General features: G+C 42.2%; 1 protein-coding gene across 2 annotated transcripts in view; it reads left to right on the top strand.

Moving 5' to 3' along the window:
* LOC114665934 (NACHT, LRR and PYD domains-containing protein 3-like) overlaps positions 1 to 19,156 on the top strand; it is a 578,897-nt gene that overhangs the window by 21,015 nt on the left and 538,726 nt on the right. The window contains exons 11-13 of one of the 2 annotated variants that reach the window (XR_007934483.1): positions 428 to 601; positions 2,610 to 2,727; positions 2,896 to 2,932. Coding sequence is in view for 1 of the 2 variants with exons in the window: in XM_051924999.1 (XP_051780959.1) it covers positions 428 to 601; positions 2,610 to 2,709 (274 nt within the window). In the remaining variant the exon portion in view is untranslated. Of the gene's footprint in view, positions 1 to 427; positions 602 to 2,609; positions 2,728 to 2,895; positions 5,184 to 19,156 lie in introns of those variants that run through there. The other variant, XM_051924999.1, reaches the window with a different exon arrangement.

Here is a 19,156-nt window from a genome sequence, read left to right as displayed (position 1 = left end):
ATGAATTTGTGCAATGAACGCGCTCTTTTGAACTAGTTCATGTACAACACTGTCCGTTTATGCATGTAAACAAATACATTATAAGAAGACAGTGTCCTTAATGGCAAAATGGTCTGTGAAACAGAAGAACATCAATGAGACAGTGACAAACAAAACAACAGAAATAATTTAAAAAAAACTAGTTTAAAAAAAATGTGAAAAATTTTGCATGAAGGTTGGAAGCATGCACTGATACAGTTTGGTGAAGGTCTTACATGTAATGAACATAAGACCCTGACAGAGACATTACATAAGACCCACAAAAAGACATTACATTTGCTTACTTGAACTTTCATTTGTCAGTTTGTTACAAATACAACCTGAATGTTACTTTCCCTCACCCTCAAGACTCACCTGGTCTTCTCTTTATTTCTCCTCATCGCTTCAGGCTGCAGTCTTGTGGTCTCACCTCTGAATGTTGTGAGGCTCTCTCATTGGTTCTTTCTACTGAGCATTCCCATCTCACAGAGCTGTGGCTGAGCAGCAACAATCTGGAAGATTCAGGAGTCCATTGGCTCTGTGAGGGACTAAGAAACCCAAACTGCAAACTGAAGAAATTGAAGTAAGTAAATAATGTGTGTGTGAGAGAGAGGCTTGTTTGGGCTTTTAAAAGATGGAAGGAGTAAAAGTCTAGTGCAGAAAAGGGGCACCTGTGACATCAGAGGAGCTCTGATGATTTTCCACTTTCTTAGTCAGTTATCTTCCTAGGGCATTGTTGGTAGTAAAGTACAATGTGAAAAGTGGTCTACTCAAAATATTGCCCAATTAGTGATGGTCCTTTCAATTCATTTTACTGATTTGATCATTTCAAACTACAAATTTAATTGAATCAATTCATTTAATTCAGTTGGTTTGCTTCATTCATCAATAGGATCTGGGGCTGGTGCCGGTAAAAAATAAAAAACAGAGATTCCTATTGACTTAATCACAAAATATGTAGTCAAATAATTTATACCCTATTATATACAGTAATCCCTCACTATATCGCGCTTTGACTTTCGCGGCTTCACTCTATCGCGGATTTTATATGTAAGCATATTTAAATATATATTACAGATTTTTTGCTGGTTCGCGGATTTCTGCGGACAATGGGTCTTTTAATTTCTGGTACATGCTTCCTCAGTTGGTTTGCCCAGTTGATTTCATACAAGGGATGCTATTGGCAGATGGCTGAGAAGCTACCCAACCAGAGCGCGTATTACGTATTAAATAAAACTCCTCAAATATATTGTGAGCACGGGGGCTCTTCGCACCCCTAGAGGATACGGACGCTCCTCAAAAAACGCTGGAAGATTACCTTCACATTGCTCCCTTCCTTGCTGGGCTTACATGTGGCTGCTTTGTCAAGCGATATGCTTCCCACACGGTGCCTCGCATACTTAAAAGATCAAACAGCACGTATTGATTTTTGATTGTTTGCTTCTCTCTCTCTCTCTCTTGCTCTAACATTCTCTGCTCCTGACAGAGGGGGTGTGAGCAGGGGGGCTGTTCGCACCCCTAGACAATACGCTCGTCTAAAAATGCTGAAAGATTATCTTCACATTGCTCCCTTCCGTGCAGCTGCTTTGTCAAGCGACATGCTTCCCGCACGGTGCTTCGCATACTTAAAAGTTCGAACGACACGTATTGATTTTTGATTGTTTCTTTTTCTCTGTCTCTCTCACTCTCTCTGACATTCTCTGCTCCTGACGGAGGGGGTGTGAGCAGAGGGGCTGTTCGCACACTGGCCTAGAGGATATGGACGCTCCTCTAAAAAATACTGAAAGACTACCTTCACATTGCTCCCTTCCTTGCAGCTGCTTTGTCCGACGGTGCTTCGCATACTTAAAAGCCAAACAGCGCCTATTGATTTTTGATTGTTTGCTTTTCTCTCTCTCTCTCTGACATTCTCTGCTCCTGACGTGCACTCCTTTGAAGAGGAAGATATGTTTGCATTCTTTTAATTGTGACACGGAACTGTCACCTCTGTCTTGTCATGGAGCACAGTTTAAACTTTTGAAAAAGAGACAAATGTTTGTTTGCAGTGTTTGAATAAAGTTCCTGTCTCTCTACAACCTCCTGTGTTTCTGTGCAAATCTGTGACCCAAGCATGACAATATAAAAATAACCATATAAACATATGGTTTCTACTTCGCGGATTTTCTCCTTTCGCAGGGGGTTCTGGAACGCAACCCCCGCGATCGAGGAGGGATTACTGTATACTAAATTATATATTAAAAAATTAATATGAAACTGTACTGTTTGAAAATGTAAAGCAATAGGAAGGAAGGATTAGAGCAGAGACTTACATTTAAATCAACAGAGCTGCAATTTTCTAACATAAAACTGAGTTGAAGAGGGTATGTATCTTTGTCCCAGGTTGTTACAAAAAACTTACAAATCAAGAAATAACCTAGAAATCTCAAAAAAACTCAATCCCATCACTAATCGGTGAAAAGAAGAGTCTGCTTGGCCTCCTGTTTTTAAGAGTGGCTCTGATCCTAGGGTCTTGACACCCAGTTAAAATGTCAACTGGAAGTGAAAGGGTGGCTGATGAGACTGTAACTTGCTCTTCTCTCTCCCCTCCACAGGATGGATAGGAGTAGGCTTGGTGTGAACAAGAGGAGGAAGCTTCAGTGTTTATTGATGGAGCTGAAAGTATCTGGACGGCAGTTGGAAATCATTAAATAGGAATCAGCTGTTACAAATGTAAGGCACATTTTATGATTAAACTGGCCTCTCAGTGATGGCTACTCTAGTCAGTTCAATTCCACAAAGGACTTTAATATTTGGACTCTTTTCCCTACTGTTTCTATTGTATTTTAAAGTTACTGTCAGAGTTAAGCACTGCCCTTTCTAATTGTGCTTCCATCGCAGAGGTTCAGAGCCTGATGAAAGAGTACAAGGAGATAAAGTGCAAGGTGAAGAGAGAGGTGGCGAAGGCTAAAGAAAAGACGTATGATGAGTTGTATGAGAAGTTGGACACTAAGGAGGGAGAAAAGGACCTGTACCGATTGGCTGGACAGTGGGACCGAGCTGGGAAAGATGTGCAGCAGGTTAGGGTAATAAAGGATAAAGATGGCAACGTACTCACAAGCGAGGAGAGTGTGTTGAAAAGATGGAAAGAGTACTTTGAGAGGCTGATGAATGAACAGAATGACAGAGAGAAGGTTGGATGAGGTGGAGATAGTGAATCAGGAAGTGCAACGGATTAGCAAGGAGGAAGTAAGGACAGCTATGAAGTGGATGAAAAATGGAAAGGCCGTTAGTCCAGATGACATACAGTACCTGTGGAAGCATGGAGGTGTTTAGGAGAGATGGCAGTGGAGTATTTAACCAGATTGTTTAATGAAATCTTGGGAATTGACAGGATTCCTGAGGAGTGGAGAAGAAGTGCACTGGTGCCGATATTTAAGAATAAGGTTGATGTGCAAGACTGTAGTAACTACAGGGGAATAAAATTGATGAGTCACAGCATGAAGTTATGGGAAAGAGTAGTGGAAGCTCGGTTAAGAAGTGAGGTGATGATTAGTGAGCAGCTGTATGGGTTCATGCCATGAAAGAGCACCACAGATGAGATGTTTGCTCTGAGGGTGTTAATGGAGAAGTACACAGAAGGCCAGCAGGAGTTGCATGGTGTCTTTGTGGACCCGGAGAAAGCATATGACAGGGTGCCTCAAGAGGAGTTGTGATATTGTACGAGGAATTCGGGAGTGGCAGAGAAGTACGTAAGAGTTGTACAGGATTATTACGAGGGACCTGCAACAGTGGTGAGGTCTGCGGTAGGAGTGACGGATACATTCAACATGAAGGTGGGACTACATCAAGGATCGGCTCTGAGCCCTTTCTTATTTGCAATGGTGATGCACAGGTTAACAGACGAGATTAGACAGGAGTCCCTGTGAACTATGATGTTTGCTGATGACATTGTGATCTGTAGCGATCTGATTTTTTGGAAGAAATAAGTGGATAGGACTGGCGCGCTTTGTTGGGCTGAATGGCCTGTTCTCATCTAGAAAGTGTTCTAATAAAGATAGTAGGGAGCAGGTTGAGGAGACCCTGGAGAGGTGCAGATGTGCTCTAGAGAGGAGAGGAATGAAGGTCAGTAGGAACAAGACAGGATACATGTGTGTAAATGAGAGGGAGGTCAGTGGAATGGTGAGGATGCAGGGAGTAGAGTTGACGAATGTGGATGAGTTTAAATACTTGAGATCAACAATACAGAGTAATGGGGATTGTGGAAGAGATGTGAAAAAGAGAGTGCAGGCAGGGTGGAATGGGTGGAGAAGAGTGTCAGGAGTAATTTGTGACAGATGGATATCAGCAAGTGTGAAAGGGAAGGTCTACAGGACGGTAGTGAAACCAGCTATGTTATATGGGTTGGAGATGGTGGCACTGACCAGAAAGTAGGAGACAGAGCTGGAGGTAGCAGAGTTAAAGATGCTAAGATTAGTACTGGGTGTGATGAGGATGGACAGGATTAGAAATGAGTACATTAGAGGGTCAGCTCAAGTTGGACGGTTTGGAGACAAAGTTAGAGAGGCAAGATTGCGTTGGTTTGGACATGTGCAGAGGAGAGATGCTGGGTATATTGGGAGAAGGATGCTAAAGATAGAGCTGCCAGGTAAGAGGAAAAGAGGAAGGCCTAAGCAAAGGTTTATGGATGTGATGAGAGAGGACATGCAGGTGATGGGTGTAACAGAACAAGATGCAGAGGACAGAAGGATATGGAAAAAGATGATCCGCTGTGGCAACCCCTAACGGGAGCAGCCGAAAGAAGAAGAAGAAGAGGAAGAATATGTGGTGAGCAGCGACAACAGCAACACCTTGTGTCTGGAAGCAATTTCACAATATTCACATATAAATAATGGAATGAAGAATATTGACATTAAACTTGTGAAGACAGTGGACACTCAATATAACTGAACATAAGCATTTGTCAAAGAGGTCATCAAGAGTCCATCGCTTATTTTGAATGTGTATTTGTATCATGTGAGGTCAGACTACTTTTCTGAGCAGTTTCCCTTTGGCCTCCATGAACAATTAAATAACACTATAGAATCAGATGTGTGTTACTCTAACCTTCATGTGTAGTTTTGTATTCTCACTGAGTATTTCTAGTACTGTATGCATATTTCATCATGAATAAAAACAAAATTCTTAAAGCTTCTTATTATTCTTTATAAATTGGTTGCTCTTATACTAAAACACTATACTGTCAACTGCAAAGTTATTGGTTTAGTGCTTGCGATTGACCATCTAATGTGAGCCATTACACTTAGCAGGGCTCACACTATAGAACAATGGAGATGCGTAAGTCATTTTGGATGAATTAATTTAAATTACTAAATATATGCGTTTGTGTTATTTTTTTTATTTACAGAATCTAAACTGTTTCAGGAAAATAATTCTATGGATTGAATACTGGAAACAAATTAATTGAATCACATTTTTCTTCCTTATTATGTTTTTCATTGAACTGCTTTTTTCATATTTTAGATGATGAAAATATTCACTTCCCATCATAAACCAGGAACTTCTGTACAGAGATTAAAGAAATGATCCAATGAAATAACAAAGCAGCATTTATATCTGTGACACCACAGTAGCCAGATTTTGGTCAATACTAGAGCTCATATGTGGCATCTAAAGCCATCTGTGTTGCGAAAGGGTAAAATAAATTCCCTCACTTTATTTTTCAATAGGAAAGCCAAATATATTTGGGCAAGACTCCCAGAATTCTAAGGATTTATATATTAGGGTAGAAGAGTTTGTGTGTGTTTGCAAAAGCAAAGAATGAAACCTTAAAGATACAGTTGAGGATGGAAAATGGGGCAATGCACAGTAAAAGAGAAGGTTGATCATTTTGAGCAAAGGTTTCATCTGAGCTAAGGGTTCTAAGGATTAGGAAAATTCTTTGGAGCAAGTAGATAAGAAAAGCATGCAATATTACTTGCAAGAAAAACTCAGGTGCATGTCCAAAAAGTGCATCCATGTTTCAGTGTCATTCATTAATACCAACACCAGCCAGTTATAGAGGAAGCAGAGTGAGCATCAAATGGATTCAACATGTCAAGACACAAGTACTGAAGAAGCAACAGATTATAAAGAAGACATTGCCACAGTATATTTATATTCACAGGAACTTGGAGGGGTGTCGATTATTTGTTGACAACTTAATTCTGCATGGTTTGTTATTTCACTACCTATTACAGTTTTAAATAGTGTAGGCTGATTTGTGTAAGTAAACTGAAATTGTTGGAATTTGTATTTTATAATATGTTACAATATACAGTATATTTATCAGTCTCAAAGTTTATGATGTTGTGTATACATTTGTAAATAGTTCAAGTGAATATTTTATGAACATCTCAGGTAAATTTTGCAGGGCAATGTCATCAATACACTACTGGAGTGTAAGATTCCCACCTCTTGGTAAGCTGCCTCCATTTCTTTCCAAACACAGAGGCAGCTTTCCAAGAGTCATTTTTACTAATAAACATGTGGGAGTTCAGATTAGGTCTAGCCATGGCTCTTACATCAGTGGGTTGGTTCGAAATCCCCACTTCTTTGCATGCTACAGTTCTGGTGTGCTTCTACTATTGTAGGTACGGGTCAGATGTGCGTCTTAAAAATGAGACCCACACAGGACACTAGTAGACAGAGGGCTTACTGTCCTTCAAGGAAGGGTCGACATGTTGGGGATAAATCTACCTGACCCATACAAATGTTTTTATTTTATTTTATTTTATTTTAAATGTGCATCCCTAGGTAACTGGAGGCAGCACTGGAGAAGGGTACCGTATACACTCGCGTATAAGTTGGGTCTTGAAACCAGAAAAATCGATCATAAAATCAGACTCCGACTTGTACACCCGTTCAAAAATACGACACTTTACATTTTTTTTTACATCTTCTTGCTTCCTCCAATCTCGCACCAGTTTCTCAGACACATCCAATTTTGTTGCAGCAGTGCAGTTACCAATTTCTTTTGCCACTTCAACGACTTTTAATTTAAAACCAGCTTCATATTTTCTTCTGATCGAACATTCCATCATAGATAAGGGATGCTCTTGCAATAAAAGTGTATGAGAGTCTGAGATACAAAAAACACAAATCGGTGCAAACGTCACTTGGGAATAGTTCGGGTATTACCGTGTAGTCACGTAGGCACAATACATAGAAAAGAAAGGGCAGTGTGCTCCGTGGTTACTCTCTCGGGTGGGCGTTAGCATATTATAATCTCTTGGACCAATAGCGTCAGTTTTCCGCATTAAACTTATATGACCAACATTATAAAATACCAGAAATTATATGGTAAAATCAAGTCTCAACTTCTCTGTGGGAGAACTTAAACGCGAGTATATACGATAATTAGAATTTCAGATGATGATTGAAAATTAGCTATTGATAAATAAACACCTCATTAATTTGTGAAACATATTGTCTAAACAAACTTAGAATTCCACATTTTAACAGTTCCTTTAAGTCAGATGAATCAAAATATACAGTACATGAATCAAAACTGTTAATTGTGAGCACTGGGTCACATATTTTAACAATGGCTCACACTTAAGACATTACTTGAATATAAATTTTCCTCATTTATCAGATTTATTTATCTGTTTTGGATTCACAGTAATCCCTAACCTTTTAACAGATTTACTAAGAAGAACATCAAATGAGATATTACTGCTTCATCAACAAGCAATTGTTGTAAGATGCTCTCCTTTGTTAGGATGATGCCCTGTTATTCTCACTTTGAAGAATCCTTACCAGACTACCATTACACAGTGTAAAATGAATAGACCTTGACACCAAAAAGAGGTTTGGGGCAGCCACACGTATACTTGAATAAGGCTCCAATAATGGAGCTTTGGCAACACACAAGTGTACAGGTTGAGTTCAAAACAAAAACTGAGTAAAAATGGATGATGACTGACTTTTAAAACAGGTTGGCATCATCTGGAGCCAGAACTGGAAATTATATTCTTGGGCTCAAAACCAGAAGTGACGTCATCGGCCCAGAACCACCTGAAAAGTGACATTATCAGAGTTTCCCATGTCTGGTCTGCAGAGATAAAAGAGGAAGGTTTAGTGCACCCTTCCACCCCCCTGGCCTGGCATGTAATTACCTTCTTTTGGTCCTTCTAGCTCAGAGGTGTCAAATTCCAGGACTGGAGGGCCGCAGTGGCTGCAGGTTTTCATTCTGACCCTTTTCCTAATCAGTGACCAGTTTTCACTGCTAACTAACTCATTTTCCCTTCATTTTAATATCCCTGTTTTTAAGGATTCAGTCCTCTAAATTGATTTGTTTCTTCATGAAATGACAGCCAAACAGAAATGAGACGTTAAACGAGCCAACAGATGAGCAGCTAAACTGGGATTTCAAACCCCAACAAATTTCACCTCAACTAGTCTATTAATGAGAAGCTGATTGAGATGCTGTTAATTAAGCCCATTATTTAACTTTGTGGCTTGTTGCTGCTCTCATTCTGCCACAGCTGACATTTCCAAAACTGTTGAATTTCTGCTCATCAAAATGTTTTGGTGACATGAGAGATCAGCCTTACCGAGACCTTCACTTTTCTTTATTTTCAGATATTGTGTGACAGGTACAGGTGAGCTGGTCATGTGGTGTCTTGTTTTGTGTCTCATTATTGTTTGGGTGCTAATTAAAAAAGAGACAACTAAGGAGCCTGAGTCAAGTTAATTAAAACTAAAGCGAAAGAAGTTAATTAGCAGCAAAAACTGGTCACTAATGAAGACGATGGTTAGAATGAAAACCTGCAGCCCTCCAGACTAGGAGTTCAACACCTTTGTTCTAGCTGCCTCCCATGTGCATGTACAGTGGTGTGAAAAACTATTTGCCCCCTTCCTGATTTCTTATTCTTTTGCATGTTTGTCACACAAAATGTTTCTGATCATCAAACACATTTAACCATTAGTTAAATATAACACAAGTAAACACAAAATGCAGTTTTTAAATGATGGTGTTTATTATTTAGGGAGAAAAAAAATCCAAACCTACATGGCCCTGTGTGAAAAAGTAATTGCCCCCTTGTTAAAAAATAACCTAACTGTGGTGTATCACACCTGAGTTCAATTTCCGTAGCCACCCCCAGGCCTGATTACTGCCACACCTGTTTCAATCAAGAAATCACTTAAATAGGAGCTGCCTGACACAGAGAAGTAGACCAAAAGCACCTCAAAAGCTAGACATCATGCCAAGAGCCAAAGAAATTCAGGAACAAATGAGAACAGAAGTAATTGAGATCTATCAGTCTGGTAAAGGTTATAAAGCCATTTCTAAAGCTTTGGGACTCCAGCGAACCACAGTGAGAGCCATTATCCACAAATGGCAAAAACATGGAACAGTGGTGAACCTTCCCAGGAGTGGCCGGCCGACCAAAATTACCCCAAGAGCGCAGAGACGACTCATCCGAGAGGTCACAAAAGACCCCAGGACAACGTCTAAAGAACTGCAGGCATCACTTGCCTCAATTAAGGTCAGTGTTCACGACTCCACCATAAGAAAGAGACTGGGCAAAAACGGCCTGCATGGCAGATTTCCAAGACGCAAACCACTGTTAAGCAAAAAGAACATTAGGGCTCATCTCAATTTTGCTAAGAAACATCTCAATGGTTGCCAAGACTTTTGGGAAAATACCTTGTGGACTGATGAGTCAAAAGTTGAACTTTTTGGAAGGCAAATGTCCCGTTACATCTGGCGTAAAAGGAACACAGCATTTCAGAAAAAGAACATCATACCAACAGTAAAATATGGTGGTGGTAGTGTGATGGTCTGGGGTTGTTTTGCTGCTTCAGGACCTGGAAGGCTTGCTGTGATAGATGGAACCATGAATTCTACTGTCTACCAAAAAATCCTGAAGGAGAATGTCCGGCCATCTGTTCGTCAACTCAAGCTGAAGTGATCTTGGGTGCTGCAACAGGACAATGACCCAAAACACACCAGCAAATCCACCTCTGAATGGCTGAAGAAAAACAAAATGAAGACTTTGGAGTGGCCTAATCAAAGTCCTGACCTGAATCCAATTGAGATGCTATGGCATGACCTTAAAAAGGCGGTTCATGCTAGAAAACCCTCAAATAAAGCTGAATTACAACAATTTTGCAAAGATGAGTGGGCCAAAATTCCTCCAGAGCGCTATAAAAGACTCATTGCAAGTTATCGCAAACGCTTGATTGCAGTTATTGCTGCTAAGGGTGGCCCAACCAGTTATTAGGTTCAGGGGGCAATTACTTTTTCACACAGGGCCATGTAGGTTTGGATTTTTTTTTCTCCCTAAATAATAAAAACCATCATTTACAAACTGCATTTTGTGTTTACTTGTGTTATATTTGACTAATGGTTAAATGTGTTTGATGATCAGAAACATTTTGTGTGACAAACATGCAAAAGAATAAGAAATCAGGAAGGGGGCAAATAGTTTTTCACACCACTGTATGTGATAACAGGCAGACCTTATTAAGCATGACAAAACTCTGCTTATCTTTAAAATGTCACAGAGTGACTACTTCATGCTAAATCTACTGATTTCCTTGCTCTCTAAATGAATAGTGAATGGAAGGTTAGAATATTAGATTTGATTTTTAAAGCATGTGTCATTGCATATTTGTAATACTCACAATAAACAGTAAAAATATATTAAACAATTAAAGTAAAATATTTGTTCATAAATATTTTTACTGAGTCTTTTGTTCAACATAGAGTCCCTACATCATTTATTTAGTTCCCAAGAATAGATTAATTAATTAATTAATTCCAGAATATATCGTCAGTGGATGTGACCTGTGCAATAATTAAATCATGTGCACCTTGAAGGCTTTCAGTTACATTACTGTGTCAACAGATCAGTATCATTTTAGGAAATATCATTCATCAATATAATTAGTAATAATAATAATGAATAATAATTAATGATATTTCCATAGCACTTTACATAGACAGAGGGGAACCAATTTACCCACCACCGATGTTTAGCACTGATCTAGATGATGCAATGGCAGCCATTTTACAGCAGTGTGCTCTGTTAGGTGGTGAAGGGTTGAAAGATAGTAGCTAGTTAGAGACTAAGGATGATTATGAGACCAGAAAGGACCAAGCTGTGATGGGCAATTTAGCCAAGACATTGGGATAAATTCTAATGTTTTCAAAAGGGATCTTTAATGACCACAGAGACTCAGGACATCAGTTTTACATCTTAGAATACAGGTTAGAATACAGTGTCCACCATCACGGCACTGGGGCTTTGGAATCTACACACAGACCACACGATAAGCGCCCTCTACTGGCTTCACCAACACCTTTTCCAACAGCAACCCAAGTTTTTCTTTGTTGGTCTTCCATCCAAGTACTGGCTGGGGCTGAACAGCTTAGTGGGTGACTTGATCTGAAGTGCAAAAGTTATGGCTGCTGAGGATATCCCACAGTTCCATATGCCAAGATCATGTTTGTGTATTTTATTTAATATAACTTCAAAAGGTATTTGCGTTACCCCTTAATCAGTGTTACAAACAAGACTGTGGAGCAGAGTAGACCTCAATCAGAGCCCCTTAACCTGAGCATAAGGTCTCCTCAGTTCTGTCTTCCCTATGATAAACAGAAAATTTAAAATGTTAATGAGTGGATCCACAAAAGAGTTAAAGTTGAATTGAGTGCCATATTCACCATCCGGTCACTACTGATACCATTGTGGCAGGCTCCTTTGAGTAAACAAATCACAGACTGGAAGCAGTGGTAGTAGGGGCAATGTGACCACAGGTTCAGGGTTTTCTTTATGGGTTAAGCTGTAGGAAAAAGAAACTAACAATTACAAAGTATTGTCACCTATATGTCCTTCCATTGTATCCCTTCTGTCTCCTTTAAATCACCCTCCACAAGGCTTACACTTATTATGATACAGGCAGAATTGCTTCGCTGGTTTGTATTTATTTTGTTTTATTTTTGTTTATGTTCATTTTTAGTAACTATTTTATGTATTTGTTATTTTTGTCAGTTCTGTTTATCATTTTTATTTGATTTTTATAAATTGTCATGCACATGTGCATGGGAGGCAGCTGTAGGGCTCACAAAGGGATAATACCGTGCCAGACCAGGATGTGGCAGAGGGCACTTCCTCTTTTTTATCGGCAGACCAACCATGGGAAATTTCACCTGGACTCGAGGATATCACTCCCGGTTCCTGTCCCAATTACATCATTTCCAGTTCCTGCCCCTATGACGTCACTTCCCTTGCCTGGCTTTAAAGCCGCCATGTTTGCCTATTGTTGTTTTTCTTTTTGTTGGACCAAAGTCTGCTGAGACATGTCATTTGGAACCAATCTTTCATTTTGGCAGCCTGATTCAAGTAAACGGGTGGCTGCCCCCAAACCTCTTTCTGTATCTGTTCAATCATATTACACTCTTTAAATGTACTCCCATTCCATGTGCTTTTTGGGTGGAACACCAAGAAGCAGAGCCACCATGCCTGCATTGCTTCTGTGTCCTACATCTGGCTCTATATTCACAGTTGGAAATGAGACTCCACAGTGGTTCATTGAATTTCTCGCTATTATTTTTTCTAGAGATTTTCTGTTTTTTGGGAGTTTTTCTACTGTTTTCTGGATTTCAGATATTGAAAAATATACTGGAACCTGTCTGCTTTGGATTGCTTTTTAGCCAAATTCTTTTTTTCTTGTTTTCCCCTTTTGATATTTTTTGCTCTTATTAAATAAATATCTTTTTTATTAAGATTCTTCTTGCCCTTTTGATTACAAAACAGAATTTTTACATTTTTCTCTTTCTTATGAGGCATTTCCTGGTGTTTTTGTGGGCTTTAAAAGCCAGCTCACTATTTATCAGCCTGTTTAGGCCAAAGTCTGCAGGCAGTAGTTGGGCAAACCTCTCCTGCGATGGTCAGTGAAGTTGTTTGCCTACTTTGTGGAGAATTTTGGAGGCCTCACACCCTTTCGCCATGTCTGGAAGTCCTTCTAAAATGTATTTCAGATATCTTATAATACACTTTAAGATATCTGAAACAGAAGAGAGATCCATTTTAAGCTATTTTGAAGTGAATTTGAGATATCAAAAATGTGTTTTAAATATCCCAAACATGAATCATTGTGAACGTATTGGTTCCCCTGGCCCATACAGCTGCCCTAACCCCGACAGACAGACAGGCAGGAGACAGGTTTAACACCCAGCACACAGTTTATTTAAAGTGTACAAATCACCAACACAGCATCAAGACACAACACAGTCCCTTCTGCCGCCAGTCCATCCACCTTCACTCCTCCACAGGCTTTGTCATCTTCCTGCTGACTCTGCCCATTGAATGGTGGTGACTGGCTCCCTTTATAGGGCACCCGGAAGGACTCCAGGCACCCAACAAGCTTCTTCCGGCCACACTTCCAAAAACTGTGGCCAAATAAAGCCCTGGAAATGTCCATGCAGCCCCTGGCAGTGGCCACAGGCCCCAACAGGGTTGAGCTTCCATGCCCTCTGTCAGCCTGGGGGAGAAACTGGTCCTGGAAATACTCTCTCCTCTGGTTCTTCCATGGTCAGGGCGTTCCTGGCTGGGCAAGGACAACAGCTGTCCACCACAATATCTAAAATGCATTTTAAGGTATCATTATTACATTTCCAACATATATTAAAACAGAATCCATTTTACCATTTTGAGATGTCTGAAATCCTTATTAAGATCTCTCAGATGTATTTCCACATCAATTAAAGTAGCTTTTTCAGTACTCCTATGAACATTTTCTCATATCTTAAAATATCCTCAATTACAATTCAAGATATCTGAAATTAATTTCAGAATGTGGTCCCCAGGGCTGCATGCTCAGCCCACTTCTGTTCACTCTGCTAACTCATGATTGTGTGGTTGCATATAGATCTAACACCATCATTAAGTTTGTGGATGACACAACGGAGATGAGTCTCATAAACAATGGAGATGAGTCAGCTTACAGAATGGAGATACTGTATGATGACTGGCGGACTGGCAGAATGTCTCATAATGTGGACATGATGAAAGAGATTACTGAGAACTTCAGGAAGGTTCACATTGTCCACATTCCACAACACATCGAGAGCTCAGTGTTGAAACTGGTCAAGAACACCAAATTCCTTGGTGTGCACCTGGAGTTGACCTTACCTAGTCAAGTAACACCACATCCACAGCCGAGAAGGCATTGCAGTGTCTCCACTTCCTTTGGTGGCTGAAGAAGTCAAGGCTACCTTCCCCCATTCTCACCACATTCTACCCGGGCACCACTGAGAGCATTCTGACCAGCTGCATCCCTGTCCCGTTTGAGAACTTCAGTGTCTCTGACCAAAAAGTTCTACACATGGCAGAAAAGATCATTGGGACCTCTCTGCCCTCCATTGAAGACATCTTTCTAAAGCATTCTATCCGCAAGGCTTACAGCATTGTGAAGGACCACTCCCATCCCCTCCTGTGGTCTCTTCGCCCCACTTCCATTAGCCAGAAGGTATGCAGCATCAAAACCAGTTCTGCCAGGTACTACAGCAGCTTCTACCCATTGGTTGTCTGGACTCTGAACTCTGTGCCAAACCCCCAACCGGGTCCTTTACATCTAGTAGTGAATTTATATGCAGTACTTTTGTTACACTTATCACTACTGTTTTTTTATTATTTTATTGTTATTATTTTATTAGTTATTGTTGTGATGTAAGATTTTGCATATAACTTGATAAATATTTTGTATGTCTTTCTTTGTAATTTAGGCAAAGCAAAATAATTTAGTATTACATTAGTGAGTGGAATGGGTCTCTTTGAATTTTATGACAAAGATGGCGGGGGATGTGCCTTAAACCAGTTTGGCGAGTGTTTCTCTGCTAAAGTCTTTCAACCCCCACAAGGAAGCCAAACTGCACCTTAACATATGGTTTTGGGGGATGGCAGGTGTTAAGATTTTCTTTGCCCCATTGGTCTGAAGCATGGCCGTTTGGAATTGGCTTCTATCAGAAGCTTTTAAGTACCATGATGTCCTATTGGCTATAGGGGTTGGACAGAGAAGCTATAAATCTGCTTGTTCAACCACATTCTCTCTCTCTTACTAACCAACATATGATGAAGAAGTATCTCTCTTACCAAACTGATGAAGACTATCACACCATGAACTGAAGAAGACAACACAATGGAGAGCACAACTCGGCAGCCATATTGAGGCAGGCAATGCAGCCTGTTCTGAAGAAAGCTAGAGACATTTTTAAGTAACTAACAAGTCTATGTGCTACCTGAAACTACACATCACCATTTAATCAGGTTGTATGGTTGCCAATATTCAAATTTACTTTGCATATTGTTATTATGTATGAATATTATCAATAATACATTGTTTAAGTTGTAACTTAACTTCTGCTTGTCTTTTACTACACCTAATTGCCTGAGGTTATAGATGTAGGAGGGAAGGTGGGGATAAGTTATATAATAATAATAATAATAATAATAATAATAATAATAATAATAATAATAATAATAATAATAATAATAATAATAATAATGCATTTTATTTATAGGGTCCCCCGACTTGGAGCCTGTACATTGGGGTTTACCCCAGTGGACTAGAGGGTAGCCTCTCACCGCCTTCGGGTGGGGGGAAGGGTCCTAACTGTTGTTTGTGCGTATGCACCGAACAGCAGTTCAGAGTACCCACCCTTTTTGGAGTACCTGGAGGAGGTACTAGAGGGCATACCTTCTGGGGACTCCCTCGTACTGCTGGGAGACTTCAATGCTCATGTGGGCAATGACAGTGAGACCTGGAAGGGCGTGATTGGGAGGAATGGCCCCCCCGATCTGAACCCGAGTGGTGTTTTGTTATTGGACTTCTGTGCTCATCACGGATTGTCCGTAACGAACACCATGTTCAAGCATAGGGGTGTTCATATATGCACTTGGCACCAGGACACCCTAGGCCTCAGTTCGATGATCGACTTTGTGGTCGTGTCGTCGGACTTGCGGCCACATGTCTTGGACACTCGGGTGAAGAGAGGGGCGGAGCTGTCAACTGATCACCACCTGGTGGTGAGTTGGCTTCGATGGTGGGGGAGGATGCCGGTCAGGCCTGGTAGGCCCAAACGTGTTGTGAGGGTCTGCTGGGAACGTCTGGCAGAGCCCCCTGTCAGAAGTAGCTTCAACTCCCACCCCCGGCAGAACTTCGACCACGTCCTGAGGGAGGTGGGGGACATTGAGTCCGAATGGGCCATGTTCCGTGCCTCTGTTGTTGAGGCGGCTAACCAGAGCTGTGGCCGTAAGGTGTTCGGTGCCTGTCGTGGCAGCAATCCCCGAACCCGTTGGTGGACACCGGTGGTGAGGGATGCTGTCAAGCTGAAGAAGGAGTCCTACCGGTCCCTTTTGTCCTGTGGGACTCTGGAGGCAGCTAATAGGTACCGGCAGGCCAAGCGGAATGCAGCTTCAGTGGTTGCTGAGGCAAAAACTCGGGCATGGGAGGAGTTTGGGGAGGCCATGGAGAACGAGTTTTGGACGGCTTCGAGGAGATTCTGGTCCACCATCCGGCGTCTCAGGAGGGGGAAGCAGTGCAGTGTCAACACTGTGTATGGTGGGGATGGTGCGCTGCTGACCTCGACTCAGGACGTTGTGGGTCGGTGGGGGGAGTACTTCGAAGACCTCCTCAATCCCACTAACATGCCTTCCAATGAGGAAGCAGAGCCTGGGAACTCGGAGGTGGGCTCCCCCATCTCTGGGACTGAGGTCACCAAGGTGGTCAAAAAAACTCCTTGGTGGCAGGGCTCCGGGGGTGGATGAGATACGCCCAGAGTTCCTCAAGGCTCTGGATGTTGTAGGGCTGTCTTGGTTGACACGCCTCTGCAACATCGCATGGACATCAGGGACAGTGCCTCTGGATTGGCAGACCGGGGTGGTGGTCTCCCTCTTTAAGAAGGGGGACCGGAGGGTGTGTTCCAACTACAGAGGGATCACACTCCTCAGCCTCCCTGGAAAAGTCTGTTCGGGGGTTCTAGAGAGGAGGGTCCATCGGATAGTCGAACCTCGAATTCAGGAGGAACAGTGTGGTTTTTGTAATGGTCGCGGAACAGTGGACGAGCTCTACACCCTTAGCAGAGTCCTGGAGGGTGCATGGGAGTTCGCCCAACCAGTCTACATGTATTTTGTGGACTTGGAAAAGGCGTTCGACCGTGTCCTTCAGGGAATTCTGTGGGGGGTGCTCCGGGAGTATGGGGTACCGGACCCCCTGATAAGGGCTGTTCGGTCCCTGTACAACTGGTGTCAGAGCTTGGTCCGCATTGCCGGCAGTAATTCGAACCTGTTTCCAGTGACAGTTGGACTCCGCCAGGGTTGCCCTTTGTCATCGATTCTGTTCATAACTTTTATGAACAGAATTTCTAGGCGCAGCCAGGGTGTTGAGGGCGTCCGGTTTGGTGGACTCAGGATTGGGTCACTGCTTTTTGCAGATGATGTTGTCCTGTTTGCTTCATCAGGCCGTGATCTTCAGCTCTCTCTGGATCGGTTTGCAGCTGAGTGTGAAGCGGCTGGGATGGGAATCAGCACCTCCAAATCCGAGACCATGGTCCTCAGCCGGAAAAGGGTGGAGTGCCCTCTCAGGGTTTGGAGCGAGATCCTGCCTCAAGTGGAGGAGTTTAAGTATCTTGGGGTCTTGTCCATGAGTGAGGGAAGAATGGAGCGGGAGATTGACAGGCGGATCGGTGCGGTGTCCGCAGTGATGCGGGCTCTGCATCGGTCTGTCGTGGTGAAAAGGAGCTGAGCCGTAAGACAAAGCTCTCAATTTACCAGTCGATCTATGTTCCTACCCTCACCTATGGTCATGAGCTATGGGTTGTAACCAAAAGAACGAGATCGCGATTACAAGCGGCTGAAATGAGTTTCCTCCGCAGGGTGTCTGGGCTCTCCCTTAAAGATAGGGTGAGAAGCTCAGTCATCCGGGAGGGGCTCAGAGTAGAGCCGCTGCTCCTCCGCATCGAGAGGAGTCAGATGAGGTGGCTCGGGCATCTGATCAGGATGCCTCCTGGACACCTCCCTGGTGAGGTGTTCTGGGCACATCTAACTGGGATGAGGTCCTGAGGAAGACCCAGGACATGCTGGAGGGACTATGTCTCACTGCTGGCCTGGGAACGCCTTGGGATTCTCCCGGAAGAGCTAGAAGAAGTGGCCGAGGAGAGGGAAGTCTGGGCATCTTTGTTCAAACTGCTGCCCCCCGCGACCCGACCTCGGATAAGCGGAAGCGGATGGATGGATGGATGGACTTATAGGGTCACTTTACCTTAGCAGTAAATCTCAAAGTGCAACATAAAAAGATTAAACAAAGGCAAGGCAAGATAAAAAAACAGATAAAATAACAATAATTATAGCATTCTTGTTAATATGCTTTCCTAAATAGAAAAGTCTTTAGCTGTTTTTTAAAACAGCCCACCATCTGCTGTGTTCTCAGGCTCTCTAGTAGGGCATTCCAGAGCTGTGGAGCAGTGGCTGCAAAGGCTCAGTCACCCATTGTATGAAGTTTGGTCACAGGGGGGCGAAGGCGGTACGTTTTTCTAAAATTGAGGTTTCTTGTAGTGGATTGTAATATAAGGAGTTCTTTAAGATATTGTGGAGCATTTCCTTGGATACACTGGTGAGTAAACAAACAAGAGTTTGATTTCGATACGGAGGTGAATAGGGAGCCAATGCAGTGACCGAAGGATTGGTGAGATATGTTCATATTTCCGCACCCTCATCAGGATTCTTGCTGCACTATTTTGAATTTGTTGGAGCTTTTGAAGGCTCTTGTTGGGTATCCCGATGAGGAGTGCATTACAATAGTCCAGTCTGGAGGAGACAAAAGGCATGAACCAGCTTATCAGCATCACAGAGGGAGAGGTAGGGACGGAGTTTGGCATGTTTCAGAGATGAAGGAATGCAGTTTTACAAAGGTGATGGATATGTATATCAAATGACAGATGGGAGTCTAACTTGACACCCAGATTTGTAACAGAAGGGTAGAGGGTAATGGTACGGTCAGAAAAGGAAATACAATACTATAATACCTTATGAACAGTGGTGAGCCTGTGATATCTGAGGCATTCTGACAAAGGCTACATATTAATAATACAATAGGGGAAAGTAGAGCAATA

Source organism: Erpetoichthys calabaricus, chromosome 1 (genome assembly GCF_900747795.2).
Source record: "Erpetoichthys calabaricus chromosome 1, fErpCal1.3, whole genome shotgun sequence".
Taxonomy (NCBI): domain Eukaryota; kingdom Metazoa; phylum Chordata; class Cladistia; order Polypteriformes; family Polypteridae; genus Erpetoichthys; species Erpetoichthys calabaricus.
This window is presented reverse-complemented; position numbering and strand designations above follow the sequence as displayed.